The sequence below is a fragment of the Prionailurus viverrinus genome, chromosome C1 (assembly GCF_022837055.1).
Source record: "Prionailurus viverrinus isolate Anna chromosome C1, UM_Priviv_1.0, whole genome shotgun sequence".
Lineage (NCBI taxonomy): Eukaryota > Metazoa > Chordata > Mammalia > Carnivora > Felidae > Prionailurus > Prionailurus viverrinus.
In genome coordinates this window covers 207,669,780-207,693,123 of record NC_062568.1, presented here as the reverse complement: position 1 = coordinate 207,693,123, position 23,344 = coordinate 207,669,780, and the positions used below count along the sequence as shown (strand labels likewise).

Here is a 23,344-nt window from a genome sequence, read left to right as displayed (position 1 = left end):
GCCTGCTTGCGATTCTGTGTCTCCCTCTCTCTCTGCCCCTTCCCCAGTCACAGTCTGTCTCTCTCTCTCTCTCTCAAAAATAAATAAACATTAAAATATTTTTTTTAAATAAAAACACAAAAAACAAAGTACATGCGTTCTAAGTGTTATAAACACGGACACGGAAATCAAACTGATGCTCGAGCTAATTAATGCTTGGTCTTGCTTTCCGGCGCTTGAACGCATACTAAATCCATCTTTAAGGGCTGTTGAAACAGAAGGAATGAATCTACACAATTCAACCTCCATTTATTCTTATAGTTTTTCTTCTTTGGTTTTACATGTGCTTTAAGATTAAGTAGTTAATATATGAGAGAATAAAGAAAAGTAATTTCAGTACTTCAAATACTAAATACTAGATGAAGCTGCATTAAATATTTCTTGCTCAAAGATTTACTCTGTGTGTGTGTGTGTGTGTGTGTGTGTCACAGAGACAGGAAGAGACAGAGATTCCCTACCCCCACCTACTAGAACAGAAGCCTGCTTCTGAATATGGGTACAGACGTCTGCAAAGTGTTTGCAATGTCCGTAATTTCATCAAAGATTCTGGACTGTGCATTAACAACAGAGACACTGCATCCCCATCAAGAGGCCATAACCTAATAAAAAAAAAAGCTGAGCTCCAGCATGAGTTCATTCTGCTCAATTACAAAGGACTGGAGCACCTGGCAGTAAGGCAGAAACCTTCGTCTTCAAGATGAGACAGAAGATCCAAATCGAATGGAGAGCAGAAGACAGACCAACTAAAGGTCAGTCTTTTCAGATGCACTTTGATAGAGAAGTGAGAAGGTACAGATTAAAAACATGTCAGGTGGGGGGTTTTTTATTAGACCTTGGCGGAAGAAGCAAAAATAGGGCGCCCAAAAAAAGAACCCATGACTTCAGGTGCCAACAAAAAGGCTTTCAGGGGACAGAGTGAAAAAATATTTATCTGAAACTCACACACCATTAGGTCTCTGCTATGAAATGAATACTTGTCCCCTCCAAATCTGAATGCTGAAGTCCTAACCCCCAATGTGATATTAGGAGGTGGTGCCTAGGGGAGGAACTGAGGGTTAGATGAAGTCGTGAGTGTGGGGCCCCCATACCGGGATCCCAGAGGGCTCTCTCCCCGCTATGTGAGGACGCAGGGAGAAGATGGCCACCTGGGAACCGGGACTCGGGTCCTCATCAGACACTGAATCTGCCAGCACCTTGATCCCGGTCTCCCAGCCTCCGGAACAGTGCAAACTGTTTACTGTTTGAGCCCCCAGCTCATGGTACTTTGTTACAGCATCCTGAAGGGATGGATGAAGCCGGTCTCCAATCTGAGTTTCGCCGACGTGCAGAACTGCCAATGGACCGTCACCTTGGTGAGGAAGGCCTGTTCCTCTGACTCACCATCTTTGTCGATAGCAAACGGCACGTCTGGAGTGACGACTTCATAGCTGCATATCTGGCTGAACTGGGGGGAGCAGTCAGCGTCCACGGCCTCCACCCTCAGGATACTGTCATACTGCTTCCCCTCGATGACGGTCGCTTTGTAGGACTTCTCCTTGAACACAGGTGCATATTCGTTCACATCGTTCACCTGAATATGGACAGTTGCTCTGGAAGAAGACGACAAAAAGCTGTGTGTTCGGTTTGTTTTTTTAACCCAAAGTACACCAGTTCTGCCCCATTTTTATGTTTCCTTTTGCTAGTATCTTATTTCATGAAGTTTGTATGATGGAGAAAAAAATTACACTAGCCACTGTTGTTATTTTAGCATGGAGAGGACTTCAGAAAGTTAAAATAGGAATTTAGGTTGATTCTTCCAGGTCCTAGGAGTAAGACGGCTGGTAAAAAAAAAAAAAAAAAAAAAAAAGAGGCAGTAAAATAAGAGACTTGGAGACTTGGGGTTTTCTGGACAATACGGGACAGGGCATGCAGAAGGGAGATGAACTAGATCAGACACAATTAGACCCAAAGGAAGAAGGAGTAAGACACATAAGATGGGAAACGTGGATGGGGAGTCTGACCAGGAGCATGGAAACCAATCCTGTCCTGCTTCTAGGGAATGGAGGCGGCTCGCAGCCCACTGTTGCCCATGACCCACCAACTGATCCAACAAACGAAGGTCCGTCCTCCAAGCGACCTCAGTGCTCCCTCCCTGGCCGACCCCGTGCTGCCCTTCCACCTCCCCATCTCGGGCATGAGAAAACTAAGGCACCACAGACTTGGCTACAAAGAGAGGAAAGGGTCAGTCTCAGGGCTATTGATCCGGGCGTGTTTCTGACTCAGACAGGATCTCTGACTCACAGAAGGCTTTTTCAAGGACAACAGTAATATCGCACGGTGTGAAAAGGATGAGGAGTAGTTCTCTGGCACTCAGCACCCCCGGTGTGCACCAAGACCCTCCACACCCAACGCCGCTCATCCTCCTGACCCTCACGATGGGTCTCGTGGCAGCGGGCCCCTCTCTCCCTAGCCCAGGAGCCAAGTAGAAACCGAGACTCAACAAGACGAAACTTGCCCCGTGCCGAAGGGACAGAAAATGGCGGAGAAAAGACTGGAATTCTAAATCCAGGTCTAGTTCAGAGTCCTGTCTGTTCCACCAGCAGTTCTCAAAGGATATGGATATGAACACGTCCAGGATGGGGCGCCAAAGTCAGCCCGCTCCCACCAGCGTGAACGAATGCCCTGCCTTTTGAATTTGCAGGAAAAAGAAACCTAACAACAAAATATCTTCCTGGAGGAAAAAATGAGCTTTCCCAATTTTCAGTGTAGAGCTCTAGTTTCTGTCATTAGAGTGCTGGGTGGGATAAAACTGCCCATTCATTTGCTTATTCGACAACTAATGCTGCAGGGTAATAAACAGACAGGATTCCTATCCTCAAGGAGCTTACAATTTCGGTGGAGAGCCAGAAATACCTTCTGCCTCATCTCTAAGAACACAGAAAGTCTCGGGGACACAGAAAGAAAGCAAGGGTCAGCACTGCTTTCTTCGCACGCGCTCTCTCTGATCAGCTTACTTACTTATGAGACTTTTTCGCGTTGGCGCCATCCGGCCCCTGGCCGCAGTCATAGGCCTGGATGGTGAATGTGTAGTCTTTCTGTAGTTCACAGTCCAGTTTCTCTTTTGAGCGAATTATTCCCTCGCCAGTGGACTTATCCACTACCACTGCATCAAAGGGGACATTCTGCCCATGAATTTTAAATCCACAAATCTCACCTAGGGAGTCAAAGCAGCGCAGGTTAGAGTTTCTGCCGCCCGGAGTCTGCGTGCTCCCCTCCCCCTTCCCATACCTCCCCCCCAGAAAAGAAATGACAACAGTTCGGCAGCCAGGGGTTTAGAGGGTCTGTGGACAAAGCAAGGGCACTGTGCTTGGACAGGGATAAGTTCTGGGGCTTTAGTAAAAAGAAGCATGTTCTCGCTTTCCAAGCAACTTGCTTAACTTTGCATCCATTCATGCAGGAATACAAAAGAGAAAAAGAGAAAACATAGACAGGCATTTCACAGGAGTACTTATTAGGACGGCTCCAGGGTAAAAGTGGTCTCGTTAGCAAACAGCCATGGCCTGGTAACGCAGAGAAACTGTCCCCAGCTACTGGGGACAGCCGGGCAGCGATTTTGATTTGGACCAGAGAGAAGGCTAAAATGCAGTTAAGTGTCGAGAGAGGAAGGAGGGTAACATAAAAGGTTCAGCACCGTAATTACAGAAATTCTGTCAAAAAAAAAAAAAAGTCAAAAGAAACAAGTCTTCCTGTGCAATGAGCCTGGCTAAAATTAGGGAATCAAAACAAACTACTAAATGAGAAAGGTAGAAATACCAACTTTTCAGGCATCCATTTCAACAGCTATGGTTTACTATGAAGATCGGTTCCATCACAGGGAGGGATTTGCTAGACTTGCCTTGGTTTCCAAAGCTAGCCTATCAGACCTGCGAAACAAGCCTGCCTGGGGACATCAGGACATCAGCACCTGGACGTTGGCTCACAAGCTTAATGAGGGGTGAAATCTAGGTTTCCATTCTTGTCGGTGGGAGAACATTAAGTCTTTTGATGTATACGTAGATGTTCAAAAAAAAAAACGTATTTCATGTAAAAATAAGGCTGCACTCTTCCAAAATTACAACTCCTAGAAAATGGTTACAAAGTGAATCTCTTAAGTTCAATTAAGAAACAAATGTACAGTATTATCCGAACAGTTCAAATGGATGTCTGATTTCTAGATATTTCTAACCAAGGGTTTGGTTACATACAATTTCCATCAATATATTTAAAAATAGAAACAAAGTAGGAGAATAAATCAGGGTAAAATAGCATGACAGTTTCTTCCGTTTAAGGGCTGATTCCCAATTTTATAAACAAAGTTAGTGGGTTAATATTCATAGGAGGGATAGAAAGAACCCTTTATCACCTTCTTTGGTGACTGTCACCTCAAAACTCTCTAAAGGGAGAAAAGATAAACCCATGTCAGTAATGCAGGAAAGAATAAAGACGGAACAATAAGGAAAAAAGTCAAAGATGCACATATTACACAGAAAAGCTTGACATAAATTCAACCATCAGCTCCGGGCCACTCGTAGACTCCCAACAGCAAAACCGGACCCTCGGCAGCAGGATGTCTCTGAATGCAACTTACCACAAACCACTAGGTAATTTTGAAATTACACTGACCTACAGATGAAATCTGCTATAAAGATTGATTCGTAACGCCCTCAGGTGTCGTTTGGACTTTTCTTCTAACCAACACTTTCACGATAACGGTTCATAAGTAAACATATTTGTTATTTTACAATTTTCGGATTTTTCATTTTCAAACTAAGTTCTTGCGGCTCGATTCTGGTAACACTCAACTCAGCATGAGACAAGAGGAAACAAAAAACAAACATTTGGAGCAAAGGGTTTGGCTAAATAACAAGGGCTTAAGGAACCCGACCGAGGCAACTGACGTAAGCCACCCCCTCTTGTAACCGAACACGTGCTTCACCGCGAACTGAAACCAGATTCATTGCTAGCTTCGGTGATGCCACAATGATCACGGCTTCTAGTGAAAACGCTGTCCTAGCAAGTCCACACAAGTGGTGCCTGCTCACCCCAGGGCGGCTGCAGACGAGTTGTGACAACGTGCAGAGGCCAGGAGGTCAGGAGGGGACAGAGCCGGCTCACTGGGGCATCTTCTCTCCACAAAAAGCATCGTAGCCTGAATTCTCTTGCCTTTTAATGGCTTTACCATGTATCTGTATACCCACGAACAGTGTTTCACTTTGCTTGTTTTTAAGGTTTGAAAAATGCTATCACATGGTAGGCAACTTTTGTGACTTGCTTTTCCCCTCAGCCTTGTGCATCTAGGATTCATTCACCCCTGTTGGCGGAAGGCTATAGCGTATTTCTTTCCACTACTATGTTCAGCAAGAATCCAAGGGGTTCTGGCAGGTCAAGTGCTTGAGACACCGCTTGGCTTAAAGAAAGCACCCAACAAATAAATGTTTGCTCTTACTGTAATTATTTTCCATCCTGTGACTATACCGTAATTCCAGTTTCCTGCTACTGAACTTTCTGTGGTAGAGATTTCTAACCACGCTTCCTGCTGTCGCTGTGGGTCTTGTGCTGCCCAAAACAGGAGCCACGAGGCACGTGGGTTAAAATTAAATTTAAATTCATATTAAAATTGAATAATATTTTTAAAAAATCAGTTTCTCGGGGCACGTGGGTGGCTCAGTCGGTTAGGCATCCGACTCCTGATTTCGTTCAGCTCACGTCATGGCCTCATAGTTTGTGGGTTTGAGCCCCGCGTCGGGTTCCATACTAACAGCAAAGAGCCTGCTTGGGATTCTCTCTCTCTGTGCCCCTCTTCCACTCGCTCTCACTTGTATGCATGTGCTCTCTCAAGATAAACAAACAAACATTAAGAGAGAGAGAGAGAGAGAAACTGGTGATCCAGATCCGCATAATCTGAGTTGGCATAACTGACTGACTTGAGGGTGCCTTCCCGACAAAGGCCGCTGCACAGGTTAGTGCAGATTTAAGACCCCAGGATGAGGTATCTGACTTGGATAAGGCTACCTACATAGTGCATTGCTTAATAAAAGTATAAAGACACTCATTCAAGCAAAGTCCTTGGGACTGTTTCTGATCATGAGATTATCATGAGAAGTGGAAGTGTTTGCCAAAAGATGTACACTCCCTAAATCTCTCCTTCGAGATACCAGGCTGGGAGGAGGGAGGAGAACTCAGAGAGTAGGAAGGCGATGGGGTGTTTTAATTTTTTTCTTAAATTTTTTTTTTTTTACATTAATTTATTTCTGAGAGACAGAGAGAGACAGAGCACTCCTTGGGGAGGGATAGAGAGAGAGGGAGACACAGAATCCGAAGCAGGATCCAGGCTCCGAGCTGTCGGCACAGAGCTTGACGTGGGGCTCAAACCTACGAACTGTGAGATCATGACCTGAGCTTAACCCACTGAGCCACCCAGGAGCCCCTGGGGTGTTTTAATTTTATACTTCAGTTGTCCAGGGGAGGTTTCGCTGATAATGTCTGAGTAGAAACCAGAGGGTGCTAAGGAAGCAAGCCACATGCTTATCTAGGGAAGAATTTCAAACAAAGGGGACAGCAAGTGCAAAGGCCCTGAGGCAGGCCTGGGCCTGGCCTGGCTTAGGCACTACTGCAGGGGAGAGAAGGTGAAGCCAGACGAAGATGTACTAGTAATGTGAAGCCATGGCGGCTGCTACAAGAAGTGAAGTTTGTCCTCCAAGTGAGAAGGAATGACTGGAAAGTTTTATGCAGAGAAAAAAATCAATACGGTTTATATTTTAAAGAACCCAACTGGCTGCCATGGTGAAAATAAATCAAACGTAAGCAGGCAAAGGGGCTGTGCTGGCTGGCTCGGTTAGCAGAGCATGGGCTTTTGATCTCGGCGTTGCAAGTTCAAGCCCCATGTTGGGTGTAGAGATTAGTTAAAAACACAGTCTTTAAGAAAAAGATATGTGTATCTATATGGCAAAAATGGTTACTGGAGTAACACAGGCACGAGAAGCTGAAAGCCAGAACCAGGGGTGTGCAGGGTGGTGAGGAACAGTCAGATGCAGGGTGTGTTTTGAAAGTACGGACAATACTGTGGGATTATGAGCGAGAAACCCAAGGATTAATAAATCGCTTTCGGCCAACATGGAAGAGAAGGTCCGGATGGGGGAATGGGAATCCGAGATTCGGCTGTGAACACGCATGGGTATTACAATTTGTTACAGAACCGCATCTCAAAGGTAGGAATATCCAATAAAAGAATATACATTGTTTCGAAACTCACGTGTGTCTGGGCTGCTCTCTGAAAGACTGGATCTATTTATAATGAGCACAACAAAAGTGTGTACTTGTCCTTTCTACAAATCCGTGCCTGTCTGGAGTATTAACGGAGCTACTTGAATAACGGGCTATACCAAAAGTACGTGGCGCCTCAAGTCCACGGGTGCCTATTAAATTGCTGGCAGGCTGGGTCCTTCTGCCTAGAATGACTTGAAAAACCATCTGGCCAGAGGGCAGCACGGGCCTCACACTCGGGCGGACATGGGCTTTCTCTACCGTGTGACACTGCACGTTGTAAGCCTGCCACTGCACGTTGTATACCTGCAGACCTGGCGGTATACCCACTTGGCGGGCCCACCTCTTTCTTCCACCCACAACCTCGGTTTCAGTGAGGGAGACAGGCCCGAGGGCAGCAAGGTGAGGGGCAAGTAAACAAAGGAAAATACTGCAGTCTTTCAGACGAGATGTGGTAAGGGCCAAACACAGGCAGTCTCAGGAGGAAACGTGGGGGATTTTCAGGACCGGCAGGGCTTGGAAACCAGCTGGACAGAGAGAGGGGTCTGGGGTAACTCCCTGGGTTTTGGCTGATGGTACCAGTTAAGGAACTAAGGCCCAGAGGTCTGCTCCACTTATTCTCACCAACTCCCTGCTTGTTTCTTAGCTTGAGTATTTAAAAACATTTTTTTTAAGTTTATTTATTTTCGAGACAGAGCACGAGCCGGGGAGGGGCAGAGAGAGAGGGGGAGACACAGCATCGGAAGCAGGCTCCAGGCTCCGAGCTGTCGGCACAGAGCCCGACACGGGGTTTGAACCCGTGAACCGTGAGATCGTGACCTGAGCTGAAGTCAGATGCTTAACTGACTGAGCCACCCAGGCGCCCTTTGCTGGAATATTTTAAGGCCAGACTTTAATGCATACAATGTTCATTAGACAGACTTTCGTTAACAGAACTACAGCAACGTGGCTCAGCCAACAAAATTAACAATTCCTGAGGTATTTTCACAGTATCCAACTACACTCAGTTTACGATCTTCCTCTCCCCAGCCAGGGACCAGGTTGTTACGTTCTGTCCCCATTCTTTTAGGAGCTGATGTTTCAAGTTGTCATAACCCATTCTTCCCTCTTTCCTCCGTCCTTGTGCCTACAGATCTATTAGTTACATACACATGACAGCTACCTATGTGTATTACACATGTCCCATGGCATCACACCCCGGGGACTCTGCCCCTCTGTGTTCCCAGGGCTTCTCCCCTGGACTCAGCCTTCCTCAGCCTCTGCAAGGAAGGACCTCTCAAAGTCACGTCTCCTACTCTATTCTTCCTGCCCCGCCCCTTCCCACCCGATTCAGACCACCTACTACCACTGCTCTGCCAGGTAAGCCCGCAGAAGCCCTGCTCTCTTCTTGTACGCAGGGCCCCACCAGCATTCCCGATGTCGTCTTCAGGTGTGCTGGCCTCTGAATACACAGACCTCTCTTCCCTGTCATTCCCCAAGAGCATCCGAAATAGTAAAAGAAGTTTAATGAAGCACTTTTTTTTTTTTTAAAGCAAACCATAAAAACAGAATGACAGATAAACCCAAGAAAGTATACATTTGACTTCTCAATGTCCAAAGTCATGTCCAGGGTTCCTGGCTCACAGTGGTAGCCCTCCCTTTCCCGTTGAGAAACCTCGGTTTCAGGCTGGCCCCGCCTTCTCTCCACATCTTCTTCCAAACTGGAGTATGGCCCCGCGCTACGCGCGACACTGGAAGGGTGTCTCTAGCCCATCCTACGGTCTCCCAGATCCCAGGGAACCCTGCCCTCATATACACTCCTTATGTAAGTCACTAGTGCCGGCTCGGACAGTTAGGGTTCCAAGAGAAAGGGGACTCCAGTGAAAAGCCATCATCAGCAGCTCGTGGAATTGACTGCACGCCAGGGAAAAGGATGTGGAAATAGCCAGAAGCCAAGGCGGGGACAGAGACAGGACTCCCAGAGCAAAACAGCCTGGGTGGCTGGGATACGACAGCAAACGGCGTTAGTGTCTTGGACCCTCCGCTCAGTGTTCTCATCCAAGAGGGAAGCATCTGGTCGGCCCAGCCTGGGCTTGTATGCTCTTGGCTGGAAAAGTCGGGGTCATGGACTGTGGATCCACCAACCTGGACGCGGTGGGAAAGAGGTCAGGGGCCGTTAAGTTGAAAATGGACATGTGCTGAGCAGCAAGTGTCCACCACGATGTCCCTGCTAATCCCACTCTTGTCCCTAACCCACTTCTATGCGGCCCTGGTGCCCATGCTCCCAGCTGCAGCCCAGCTCCCAGGCTGACCCTGATTTTCAGTGACTTCTGACTTCTTTGCTTACTGGTCCAGGCTAATTTCTGGCACAAGCTCACATGTTGCTCAGATCAGAGCAGTTTTCCAAGACGCCTTAAACGTGCCGCTGAACAACAACCACCACACCCCCAAGGGTCACCTTGCACAAGCCGAGGACACTGCCCTGGCGGCTCCTCACTGGCTACAGTAAGGCTCTCAAACGTCAGCGTGCCAAGAACAGCCTGAGGAGCTTGTTAAAAATGTGGTTTGTCAAGCTCCAGCCCCAGAAACTCTGACTCAGTAGCAGCTCTGGGGTGGAGCCCAATAATCTGCATTTTTAACGAGTGCCATCTGATGGTTCCAACGCAGGCAGGCCGTAGTCTACACCTGAGAGACGGGCCTGTCCGTGGCTTCCGAACCTCGCTGTCTGGTTACAGATTTCTCAGGCTCTCCTGGAGGCACAGACTCAGCCACGAGGACACCTGCACTGGACGCACGGCCTGGGCGATCCGGACACGGTGTAAACCCACATGCGCAGCACAGCCCGTCTACTCAGCCTGGCAGCAGAGATCTCGTGGCCCCCAAGCAGACTTCAATCCTCCTGTGCCAGGCGCTCACCCCGCCCACTGACTATTCATCCCTCCCTTTGGAAGCCCCTCTGGTTCCCAGCCTTGCTCCTATTTTCCCCCTGCCTGCCCCGTGTTCATAAGCTCCACCCACCCTAACGCCCACTTACTTCTGTACCCTCTTTAACCAACCTCTTGTTGCCTTTTTAGGACGCCAGTCCAGACTGGGTGTTGCCTCTCTCACTGGGTATCTCCACTTAACTCTTTGTCAGTGCTGGTTCTGCTTTCTCATCTAGATTACCGGCTGCTTTGGGAACAAGAACGCACTTTTATGCTTTTTTATATTCTCTAGGAGATCTGGCACGGCTACCTAATATTTACTGATTACTATTCCAAACCTCTCCTGGAGGCATCCAGAATGAATTCACTCTAGTCCATAACTTAACATGGAGTTTCTGTCCTAATGTCCAGATACTTAAAACCATTAACTCAACGGGGGCACCTGGGTGGCTCAGTCGGTTGAGCGTCCAACTTCGGCTCAGGTCACGATCTCACGGTTCGTGAGTTCAATCCCCACGTCAAGCTAGCTGCTGTCAGCACAGAGCCTGCTTCGGATCCTCTGCCCCCCTCTCTCTGCCCCTCCCCCACTTGCACGCTTTCAAAAATAAATAAGACACTAAACAAAAACTGCTGACTCCATGGAGTACTGCCTTATTTTGGGCCGAACCACATGAGATTTCTGGCACTCCATTTTTTCAAATATTTGCTATTTTCAACATACAAAAATGGTGATTTCATTTGGCTGAACTGAATACATCCAACTGACTGCAGCAAAAACGTCTGCCTAGTTGCACATGTTAAAAAAGCCAAAGTGGGTGGTCATGTGCCACAGTCAACCCCACAGGCCTCATCAGGACACATGAGTCACACGAACTGCACAGAATACAGAGAAAAGAATCACAGGTCTGTGTCGGTTCTAATTAAATATCGACAAAGACAAAGTTCCCATTCTTGCCCTGAAACTGCTTTCGGATTCTCTTCGTACCATGATTGTTTCGTCTTCTAGGTTACCCGAACTCCGTCTGGGAAGGCAGGAAAAAGTGCTGACATGGAACCGGCTTGTACAGGGAAGAGCCTGAAAACAAGGGGCAGGGGCGGAGAGGGAAGCCTGGGCTCGTCATACAGGCAGGGAGGCGGGAGGACGGTCAAAGCCGCAGCACCAGGGCCTACACGGTATGGGCTCTGAACTCAAATATATCAAATATACAACGTATGTGTATTTGCGTGTACATATACAACAAATGTATCAACTACACAATATATTTTCATACCCACGTCTACTCAGGATATTAGCAGATTAAGGAAAAGGGGTGAGTAAGGACCTGACTCATGTTAATTTCCTAAAATAGCTGCCAAGTACCGAGACTTTAGCCTCTTGATTTCCCCCATGAAAACAATCTGGCTAGACAGACCCTGTCATCGTTCAACACGAATGCCTGATTGGCGACAGTTTACAACGCACTCTAGAGACTAAGCTTCCGATGTTACACATGTATTTATTTGGGGGCTTTGACGAGTTACCTCTGGTGGTTATGTTACTCACACTCACATCCCGTGATGGGACACGACTGTGAACCGGGACGTCTCCAGAGTTTTCAAGGTAACGTCAGGGAAGTGCACACGGTGAATGTGTGAATCCACACTGGAGTCAGACCGTCTGGCTGGAAGGCAGCCCTGTCGCTTACGAGCTGTGCCATCGTGGGCAAAGCCGTTCGTGCCTCCTACGGATTCTGTGGGGCACAACCACCCCACCCCCCATGCTGGCTCGGGGGGTGGGGATTAAATGAAGAACAAGGCTGCCATGCCACTGACGGACACGCTCCATCCTCCCCTCCATCCTCCATCCTCCCCTGCCTCATCCTCCCCTGCCTCATCAGGGAAGCTGGGAGTAGCCAGAGGGCCTCCTGTAGGAGACTGTTGAGAAGAATCCGAAGAAGTAACCCACGTAAAGCCCTTAAAACAGGCTCCACCACACTGTTAAGAGCTCAGCAAGTGTTGGATGCCACCGCCACCCCCCGCCAGCACCCTCATGGGGGTAAATCAAATTCAATGTCATTACCAAAATCAATCTAAGATCAAAATAAGCCTCCAGATCTGGCCTCTGCCTTACCCAAAAGACTACCTAAGAAAGTTAGTGAGAAAATAGAACACTATGAAGACTATCACAGAAAAACGCAAACATCTCTCTCACAGAATGTTAAACACAAATGTATTTTTTTAAGATTCTATTACTAATAACAATAGCAGCAAACACTGGATGTATGGGGCACTTACTATGTACCAGGCATTGTTTCAAGCTTTTCACATTCATCAATAAATGAGCTAATAATCCCAGCATCCCATGAGGCACGTGACATTGCTATCCTTGTTTTACAAACGATCAAACTGAGACACAGAGACGGTGAGCAATTTGCCCAAGGCCATCCAGCCAGGAGTGGCAAAGGCAGGACTCAAGTCCGGGCCAGCCGGGTCTGTTCCTGCTGCATCTGTCGGCTCCGGCCTCATGGGGGCAGTGTTGTGTGCTGCAGCTGGACAGGTACCAGGGCAACAGAGGAGGCACAGCTGCTCACCCTGGGGCAGAGGGACAAGGGCTACGCTTTAGTGGGAGTACAGACTCCACGCCCAGGTGCACACCCAAGCGCTAGGAAGACCTACGTCCACGCAAAAACTGGTGTGCTAATGCTCAGAGCAGCAAGATTCGTGATGTCCAGAAAGTGGGAACCGTCCGAATGTGCGTCGGCTGATGAACATATAAGTGGGAAATGTGGTCTGTCCATACAATGGAATATTATTTGGCAATAAGAAGGAACAAAGGCCGGATGCGTGCTATTCCCGAAGCACGGGTGAAGCTTCAGACTACCGTGCTAAGTGAAAGACACTAGGCACAAAAAAATCCAGAATAGGCAAATCCACAGACACAAACTAGATTAGTGGTTGCCAAGGGGATGGGGAGATGGGGAGTAGCTGCCACTAGGTGCAAGGGTTTCTTTTCGGGGTGAGGAAAATGTTCTGGAATTAAATAGTGGTCGGGGTGCCTGGGTGGCTTAGTCAGTTAATCATCCAACTTCGGCTTACATCATGATCTCACGATTCGTGGGTTCAAGCCCCATGTTGGGCTCTGTGCTGACAGCTCGGAGCCTGGAGCCTGCTTCAGATTCTGTGTCTCCCTCTCTCTCTGCCCCTCCCCTGCTCGAGCTCTGTCTCTCTCTCTCTTTCTCAAAAATAAATAAACATTAAAAAAATTATTTTAAATAGTGGCTGATGGTCGCACACTCCTGTGAATATACTAAACCCCTGGGAACTGTATACTTTAAAAGGGCTGCTTTTTAATATGTGGACTATATTTTTTAAAAAGAATATAAGAATAACTGCTTCCCCATGAAAATCTCCAGAAGGAAAGAACTGATTTACCTAACTATGGCAAATGCAATCCAATTAGCACTATGACTTGACTCTACGTTGCTTCTCTTTATAGTTTTTTAAAATCTCAATATGTAACTTTTGCACATCAATAAAAAACAGCTGGGAATCCCGTAAAAACATAAAACTTTGTAAGTATTATTTCATTCATGATAATACATTAGGTTTTGATAAATGATACAACAGCATTAAATCAAATGAGAAAGAAAAAAATAAACGGCATTTTATTAACAGGACTTTTTCCTTCAAAGTTAGTACTCAAGGTCTATTTCACTTCCTGCTTCCCTTGCAGCATCCTGCGGTACCTCCCGGGGCCTCCTTGCAGCAAAGAGCCACTTGCCGGGCTCAGAATCCTGCCTCTCACACGCGCTGACAGATAAGGTCACCGCTCTGTGTCCCAGCTTCCTCTCCTGAAAACGAGGATGGCGGGCAGCCCCTGCGTTCGCTTTTGTTCTGTTTGTTGACAGCGACTTGTGCTAGAGCACAAAGCAAGTCCTCTCTTGCAAGCCAGAACTCACTGTGCAGATGCTACAGGGGAGAAGGAACAAGGTACCGAAAACAGGTACAGTGATGGTGGGGGTGCCCGACGAACGCGAAGGGTGGCTCCGGGACTGCAGAATCACTGCAGGCAGGGGATATAAGGGAAATCTCAGCTACACGGAATTAGTATTCTAATTTTAATGTTGGCGTGAAACAAAGATGCCTTCTTTTCTCAGGTTTTTCACCGGAGAATACAATGTCTGCACTTAAATGTACTGGAACATCCCCAAAATCTGTACAAGTCTAGGGGGTGAGAGTCCAGGGGTGAACATGGTTTGAACGTCTTCGTGTTAAGAGGGTGTCTGAAACTGAGAACAAGGCAAGATCCATCTACTCTGACCCAAAATGTGGGGGGATGTTTGAAGGATCCCCATGTTCAAGTGGAGATCAAAGGAGCCCGACCGGACAAACCGTGGGCAGACGGTGACAACTGTGGACCTAGCAAAAGTTCTTTTTAAAAGGGCTATTTTGAAGATTATGATTCTGACTTCAGAGGAACTAAGCTGATCGGCAGTGGAAGGAATCACATGTAAAATTCCTTAAATATAAAAACGTATTGACTTTAAGAATAAATCAATAAATAAAACAGGGATGGCAGGAAGCATTCTTACCTCCTAAGATTGTTGCAGATTAAACAGAAATTTGTAGAGCACTTAGAACAGTGCCTGGAACATTCCAAAGGCTTTATTTATTTATTTTTTTTATGTTTATTTTTGAGAGAGAGAGACACACACACACACACACACAGAGCACTAGCTGGGGAGGGGCAGAGAGAGAGGGAGACACAGAATCTGAAGCAGGCTCCAGGCTCCGAGCTGTCAGCACAGAGCCTGACGCGGGGCTCGAACTCACGAACTGTGAGATCATGACCTGAGCCGAAGTCGGACACTTAACCGACGGAGCCACCGGGGCACCCCTGCAAAGGCTTTATAAACGTTCCCTATTATCAGTAACACGGCAGGAGGGAGCTCTGGACACAAGGGGTGAACGGCTGGTACTTCACTGCGAGGCCTCAGGGAGTGAATCTAGCACTCCGGGCTGCAATCCTCTCAGCATTTATGAAATGTCAGAAACGGGTAAGTCCACTCAAAAGCGTAAGCTAGGGCATCCGATAAGGTTATTCACACAGCACTAAACGTCACACCCCCAAGGAGGCACCGTGCATACTAACTTCGTAGCACACGTGGGTCGCCCGTGTATACGTGTATATACACAGACACCCCGGAACCCAGGCAGGTCCAGGGGAAAGCGATATGCGATGCTAACATGGTCTTAAATCTAGGAGCAAACAAAACCAACCACCTCCGTGGACAAACACTGCGTGCGGTCACAGCACAGAGCGCTTCCTCGGAGTCCTGTCCGTCTCACTGGGTTTCTCTGGAAAAACCAATAAACAAGTAAAACTAACTGGCCTCAGGTTACGTCCCTGAAAATGGGACACGGCACTCGTACAGAATGAAGAACAAATTCATTTTTAAAATAGCTCTTCAGAGGGCACCTGGATGGCTCAGTCGGTAGAGCATCCGACTCTTGATCCCAGGGTCGTGAGTTCAAGCCCCAGGTTGGGTGTGGAGCCCGTGTAAAAAAAAAAAAAAAAAAAAAGCTCTTCAGAAATGACCTCACATTCATTTCCCTCAATTTACCACAGAAAAATTAATGTATGATAGAATGTGTACGAGTTAATTGAATTTTCCTTATCTGTCCGTAGGCAAAGAGAACAAACACCCTCCTTCATGTGAGAGACTGTGTTCTGGAGAAGTATCAGGCAAACACTAGTCTTTAAAAATTAACATCACAACGTCAGTTTTGATCCTGAGGCAAACAGAGGGTGAAGTAACCCTTTTTTCCACCAGCTAAGGAAGCTACTAAGGTCACTGCGTAAAAGCAAGAGCATTCTGACTTGGAAAGTGCTATTTAATGTCACAAAGCAGACAACCTCCAAAGCAATCCTAGAGATCTCTTATGAACACCCAGGTTACAATCTTACGAGGCGACTCAAATTAAAAATTTACTGAAAGTAAAACCTGAGCCAAAAAGATTCTTCTATGAACACGGCTCCAACTTTTCAGCTTAGCCTCTTCCGGTACCCAAAATCCAAGCAATGCAAGGACAGTCCAGGGCGCAGTTTATCTAGGTCCTTGCCGCTCACGACCCAGCAGCACTAGTGGCCCCAGGTCAGAAAGGCAGGTTCTCAGGTCCCCCCCGGGCCCACTGTAGCCAAATCCGCATTTTTGCGTGTGTGATGCCAGGAATTACGGGGCTCTTAGGAAGTACAGATGACACTCAATGTTACAGAGATTCAGGCAGACCCAAATCTGCATTTTTAACACAATCCTCAGGTGCCCTGTGCGCACGCTGGTCTGAGGTGCACTGGCCTAGGTGTTCCCGTTTCCGGTCACACCCAGGAATTATACAAGGATGCAATGAACGTTTTGCCTTCCAAGAAGTACAGGCTTTTTTTTCAGCTGCGCCAACTATTAGAGTTAAAAGGAGAAAATGCAGCACGCAGGAGCCACAAACACCTCTTAGCTATCAAGACATTTTCAGGGAGGCTCAGAAACGGTCCGAGTGGGGTGTGTGAAATGCTTCGCATCCAGTCGGGACTTCCGGGGAGAGAAAAGCCACGTTCGTACCTGCGAACCGCAGAGGTGCGTCTTTATCCAGGGCGATCAGCGGAGGGTCGAGGAGCACCGCGTTGTCGTTTTCTGTGACGATGCCATGATAGGTGGGCTCGAGCCACGGCTTGTGCTTGTTAACTGGGTTTAGAAAGAGAAGAAGAAGAAAGGAAATAGACCAGGTCAGAATTATTACTTTAAACTCAACTGCTTTTAAAGACACACGTCTATTACTAAAATAATCAAACCTCTCACTAGCCTGGAAGGCAACACTTGTATCTGTTGTTGCAAAGATTCGTATCAAGACGCTCAAGGGGTCAAACTGTGAATTCCAGAGTCAGTGACGTAGAAACTGAGTCTATGGAGCAACCAGAAGTAAGAAATAAATTGCTCTAGGGGCACCTGGGTGGCTCAGTGGGTTGAGCGTCCGACTTCAGCTATGGTCATGATCTCATGGTTCGTGGTTACACACGCCATATCCAAACCAAGAGCAAATCCCGCGTCTTCGCTTTCAAAGGAATCCAGACCCATGGCAGTTGCCGTTTAATGGGTACAGAGTTTGTTTTGTGACCTGAAAACAGTTCGGGGAACTGGCCGCACAACAGGAGGAATGATACTTAACACTACTGAGGCAGACACTTAGAAATGGTTACGATGGGAGGTTTTACGTGTGTGGTTATCAGTCTTCAAAAATACACACACAAGGGGCGCCTGCGGGGCTCAGTCGGTCAGGCACCCGGCTGTTGATTTCAGCTCACATCAGGATCTCAACAGTTCGTGAGTTCAAGTCCCGCATCTGGCTCTACGCCGACAGCACTGAGCCTGCTTGGGATTCTCGCTCGCGCGCCCTCTCTCTCTCTCTCTCACTCTCGCTCTCTCTCTCTCCTCTCCCCGCGCCCCCCATGCTCATGTGTGGGCACTCTCTCTCTCTCAAAAATAAGCTGAAAACACACACACACACACACACACACACACACACAAAATCAGTGTAGACAGAGCCATTTCTCATCATCTCTGCTGCTCGCCTGGATATTTACAGAATCCAAGTGACCAGCCTCACCCTTACCCTCCTGCACCTGCTCTGCACACGGCAGCCAGAGGGACGCTTCTAAACCGGCGGCGTGGTTCTCCACCTCTGCTCTCACAGCCCACTGACACCAAATGTTACTGAGGACCCTAAGCAGCTTTCGTTTACGTGGGATCTATCCTCTCGATCCCTACCGGCATTTACTGCACTGGAAATTAAAATCAAGAAAAATTTGATTACTGGGGCATCTGGGTGGCTGAGTCAGTTAAGGGTCCGACTTTGGCTCAGGTCACGATCCCAGAGTTTGTTGGTTCGAGCCCCGTATCAGGCTCTGTGCTGACAGTGCAGAGCCTACTTGGGGTTCTCTCTCTCTCTGCCCCTCCCCCACTCACACTTTCTCAAAAATATGCTCTCAAAAAAAGAAAAATTTTATCGATTCATTTTTAAAAACAAACCTATTATATGTTAACATAAATAACATTTTTATGAAAATAACTATTTTTGAAAACAGAGTTAAAAGAGTGGTAACATTTTACAGTTTTGCAAATCTTTCTACCGTCTGGCTTCACAGAAGACGGCTGGGTCCTCACTTCTACCGCGGCCAGTATGCCACGCTGTCACATGTCACCCAGCCCCTAGAGAGCACCCACCATGCAAGTGTGAGAGAAGGAGGAGGAAGGGAGGTAACATCGTGATGTTATTAAAACCGCCCTGACCTCCAGGGGCGCCTGGGTGGCTCAGTCGGTTAAGCGTCCGACTTCGGCTCAGGTCACGATCTCACGGTCTGTGAGTTCGAGCCCCACGTCGGGCTCGGTGCTGACAGCTCAGAGCCTGGAGCCTGCTTCGGATTCTGTGTCTCCTTCTCTCTGACCCTCCCCCGTTCATACTCTGTCTCTCTCTCTCTCTGAATCAAAAGTAAATAAACGTCAGAAAAAAAAAAATTAAAAAAAAAACCAAAACCGCTCTGACCTCTGGAGTCCCCTGGCAGGGTCTCAGGGGACTCATCCCCTCAGGTCTCTGTCAAACGTTCCCTCCTCCAGCACTCTGCCCCCACTTGCTCTCCTCCTTTTCTTCTGCTACTCATCGCCACACTGCTGGACAGAGGGCAGGGCAGGGGGTGCAGCCTGGGACGTTGGGGCAGGTTACCCGGCTTCCCCCACGGGTCTGTTTCCTCATCTGTACTAGTGGGTACAGCACTGGTACCCACCTGATAGGCTGCTGTGTGATCAAACCAGTCACGTGTGAAACGCTCAGGACAGAGCCTGGCACCCGGTAAAATGCCACTGAGGTGTTGCTGTTACTCCTCCTAAACACGTATGTGAACAAAAACACGGATTCTGGGAGAGTGAGACCCCTTGTTCCCCGTTAATCCCCAGCACCCAGCACTGCACCTTTACTTGGGAACTATTTGGTAAATGGATGCGTATATAAACAATTTCACGTACAGTACAAATAAACCCAGTGTTTGGTTTGTAAATTCTTAGAGAAGATGGTTTTGGTGCTGAGAACAGAAAACCAGGTATGGCTTGGCGTTTTACCACTGGGAAGGTGCTTTTCGTGTTTTGTTTCTGGCAGGTGGGTGTTCCAATTCCAGGAGGCTAGAGAATCTGGAGGAACAGAACACGCTGAGATACTGCGGGATCTGTCTGGAGAGGCAGGCTGGGATTCGGTTACGGGGAGACATGATGTGAGATCAAACCCAGATCATGAAGACCCAACATTTAAAGGGCCTCCGGAAAGGATCTCCTCCACTCACAAAAGCTGCTGCCGGGACAGGAGATTTGGCAAAGAAGAGAATTAGATGGGTAGGCTGCATCTGCCCTTCTTCAGAAATACCCTCTAGGACAGTGGCGAGTACCTGGGGGCGTGCCTGGCATGGGCCCCAGTTTGCTGCGGCCTCTGGTCTGAGAGGGTCCCACTGGGCACACGAAATAACCTTGCTCTGCCGTCAGGCTGAGTGTTTACCCTGTGGCTGAGACTCCCGTCCTCCCCAGGTACCCTGTTAACCTGTCCTGGGGACACAGGTGGACGGGTGCCTGGAGTCACAGGTCTAGTACCGAGAAACGGCGGGTCTTGAAGGAAGCGGAGCAAAGCCTCCACTGTTTGTCACTGATCTCATCTGAAAACACAGAAGATGTGAGTGCAACTTACTATTGACAATGGACCTTTCACGGCAGTATTTGACTCCCACCTGTTTTCATATTAAGGTGGTATTAATGAAGTTATAAGCACAGCGAATAAAGCTGCAGACTATTCCCACGGGTGAGTCCGTGAAAGTGCTGACACTTCAGCCGAGTGAGCGTATTCAGTCCAGAAGGAATGTGGAAATGCCAGGTGGAGCAGACTGCATAAAGCCGGCGATGGTCAGAAGAACGACGCATGTACTTCTGCCCCGCGGCTGAAAATGGCTGACGGTTCGAGGCAAAAAGAACTGTCTGTACAGCCCCGGTCCCAGGATCCTCGTTTTGTAATTCACAATTTATAAACTGCTCCTTTCAGCTGGCTGCAGAATGAAGAGGTTCGGCCGGTTCCAAGGACTGAACTTTTAAAAATTTAATAAATGGTATTTTTAATATTTCATCACATTCAATTGGCCTTATCAAATATTTATAGAAACAAGTGAGTGATATTTCTGTCATCTTCCCCCAAAAATCACAGATAAAGGAACACGTCACCCATGTTGACAGCCTTTACCTGATTCACTTTACCACATTCTAGATCATTAAAAAGCCCACTAAATTTTGAGTGGCACGGTCTTTTTTTTTTTTTTTAATTTTTTTTTTTCCAACGTTTATTTATTTTTGGGACAGAGAGAGACAGAGCATGAACGGGGGAGGGGCAGAGAGAGAGGGAGACACAGAATCGGAAACAGGCTCCAGGCTCCGAGCCATCAGCCCAGAGCCCGACGCGGGGCTCGAACTCACGGACCGCGAGATCGTGACCTGGCTGAAGTCGGACGCTTAACCGACTGCGCCACCCAGGCGCCCGAGTGGCACAGTCTTAACGGAAGTCCTGGCACACTAAGGCTGGCAGCCGACCTTCCGTACGTAGGTCACATCTGGGGGACACGCCTATGATTTGGGGACACGGCTGGTTTTTGAGGCTGCGGCAGATCTTAATCACCAGAACTTGCCACCGATTTAAAAAACCAAGATGAAAACAATACAACGGCCAACTCCAGGGCTAAGTTTAAATATAAAACGTACGCCTCCGTAGGACAGCCCAGCTCTGTGGGCCAAGGAGGGCTGACTCCTTGTCCAGGGCACACCAGTCACCCACCCCGGTGAGGTGGTTCCCAAGCCTGCGTGCTGTGGCCCTGACACCCACCCAGCACCAAACAGCTCCCTTCTGATTGCTTTCTTCATCTATAAAGAGAATTACACTGCTTTCAAAAAGATCACTTGATGTGTGCCCCTTCTCATTCCAGAAACCTGGGCTGGTCGTACTAGGCCAATAAGGACATAATAAATAACAGCTGAATGTCCTAAGAGATTGCCAGCACGTCATCAGCAAATCCTAGACGATGTTATGTTTTGTTTGCAGATTCCATTTTTAAGCTTGGGCCATCAAAAGAATCTGCAATTAAGGAATGCTGCCACTAGGTGGCGTCTGGTCCCTGGGACTACAGGCTGCAAACCACCAGACTTAGATGAAAAAAATCCAGCCCTTTCCTCCCCGAAGGAGCGGAATGTGATCTGTTAGCGGGCCCTTTGTTAAAGATGGTCTGCACAGAAAAGTGGCCTAAACTATGTAAGTATAAAATCTCCAGCTGATTCTTCTTTTCCTCAAAGACATTCAGAATAAGCAAAATATTCATATAGTTCCAAAATCAAAATACAAAAAGGCACAGGTTCTCGCAGACTCTCCGAAGCCCTGCCCTCAGTCATAAATTCTCATTTAAATCATACTATCCCTGGTCTTTCGAACCAGCCTAATGTCAAAGGTCCTTTCAGCTTCACAGCCCACTGACTTTGAGTTTGTTCCAAGAAATCTTTCCCGAATGTCTACTATATGTAAGCACACTGCTTACGCACGCTTGGGCGCTGGGCTCTGGGGAATTAAGTCCCAGTCTCTCGGAGAACACAAACATATCAATGACCATCTACATTCCAAAATGGTGTGGCTATAATTAAAGGGTTATACAATGTGGTAAAAACAAAAACAAAACTATAAAAGGGGACTCACTCAGTCTTGGGAACTTTATGAGTCAGCAGAGACCAATGTGACCAAGTAGCCACCATCTCAAATGTGGCCATGCCCTGTGCCAGAGGGCAAGGGTGGGCACGTGGGAGGGTCTTCTTGTGGGACCTAACCTTCCACGAAGAGGGGAGACATGGCTCCTAACTCACTGAAACAGAACTAGTCACCTGGCCCCTCCCAAACCCTCCAAGGTGGAGGGTGGCCACCCCACCACGTGTCCGGAAGAGGGGCTGGAAATGCTAGATCGGCTCTAGGACCCATCGGAGAACAAGCGGAGACCTCCCAAGGACATCTTTGAAGAGATCATCGAGGGCTCTTGGCTGGGAGGGAGTATTGTGAGCAGTGTGTGTGTATCAGGTACAAAGGAAGTAAGCACAGGGCACATCCTGGAACTCGCAAGACTGGTAAATGCACGGCTCTGAGACTGGAAGGAGGTGCAGCTGGAGAGGGGCCTGAGTTACCATTGACGGTGAGCATCTCCCTTCAGTGCCACACCGAGGAGCGCTCTCGATTCCCTAGGTGGCAAGATGCTGCTAGAAGTTGTAAACGGTGCAGTCTGGTCGAAAAGGCAGGAACCTTGGGACCGGACAGAACTTAGTAAATTAATGAACTCTGTTTCTGACCCACTCTGTAACGAGGTACAGATTAGTTCACCACCCCCTGCCTATTTCCGCATCGTCAAATCAGGAATGGGGACAACCTTCCACAGCCTCGCTTTGAGGATTAGAAACAACATCAGCGAAGGGCCCACGCTGTGCCTCCCACACAGACGCTCAACAAATATTTATTTATTTATTTATTTTAATTTTTTTTTTTCAACGTTTATTTATTTTTGGGACAGAGAGAGACAGAGCATGAACGGGGGAGGGGCAGAGAGAGAGGGAGACACAGAATCAGAAACAGGCTCCAGGCTCTGAGCCATCAGCCCAGAGCCTGACGCGGGGCTCGAACTGCGGGACCGTGAGATCGTGACCTGGCTGAAGTCGGACGCTTAACCGACTGCGCCACCCAGGCGCCCCCAACAAATATTTATTGATAGATTAATTATAAGCAAGAGCTGTCAGCGCAGAGCCCGACGCGAGGCTCGATCCCACAAACAGTGAGACCATGACCTGAGCCAAAATCGAGACGTGGTTGCTTAAGCGACTGAGCCACCCAGGCGCCCCTGAAGAGGAAACTTTTTACTTAACCAAAGGAACACTGCATGGAATTTATGAACAGTAGCTCCCCTTTTCGGCTGACGGTGTTCCTAGTGATGCTTTTGGCTAATACTGCGTCAGTTTTTCTCTGACTTTGTAAAATACATTTCGTAATCACTC

The 23,344-nt window shown here is 47.9% G+C and overlaps 1 protein-coding gene across 4 annotated transcripts in view; it reads right to left on the bottom strand.

The window, feature by feature from the left end:
- CLSTN1 (calsyntenin 1) overlaps window positions 1-23,344 on the bottom strand; it is an 87,773-nt gene that overhangs the window by 25,805 nt on the left and 38,624 nt on the right. For 2 of the 4 annotated variants that reach the window (XM_047871682.1, XM_047871685.1), the window contains exons 2-5: window positions 16,817-16,939; window positions 4,421-4,450; window positions 3,037-3,232; window positions 1,420-1,628 (exon numbers count right to left, since the gene is read on the bottom strand). In XM_047871682.1, the coding sequence (XP_047727638.1) occupies window positions 1,420-1,628; window positions 3,037-3,232; window positions 4,421-4,450; window positions 16,817-16,939 (558 nt within the window). The remainder of the gene's footprint in view (window positions 1-1,419; window positions 1,629-3,036; window positions 3,233-4,420; window positions 4,451-16,816; window positions 16,940-23,344) is intronic. The other 2 variants (XM_047871683.1, XM_047871686.1) reach the window with 1 other exon arrangement.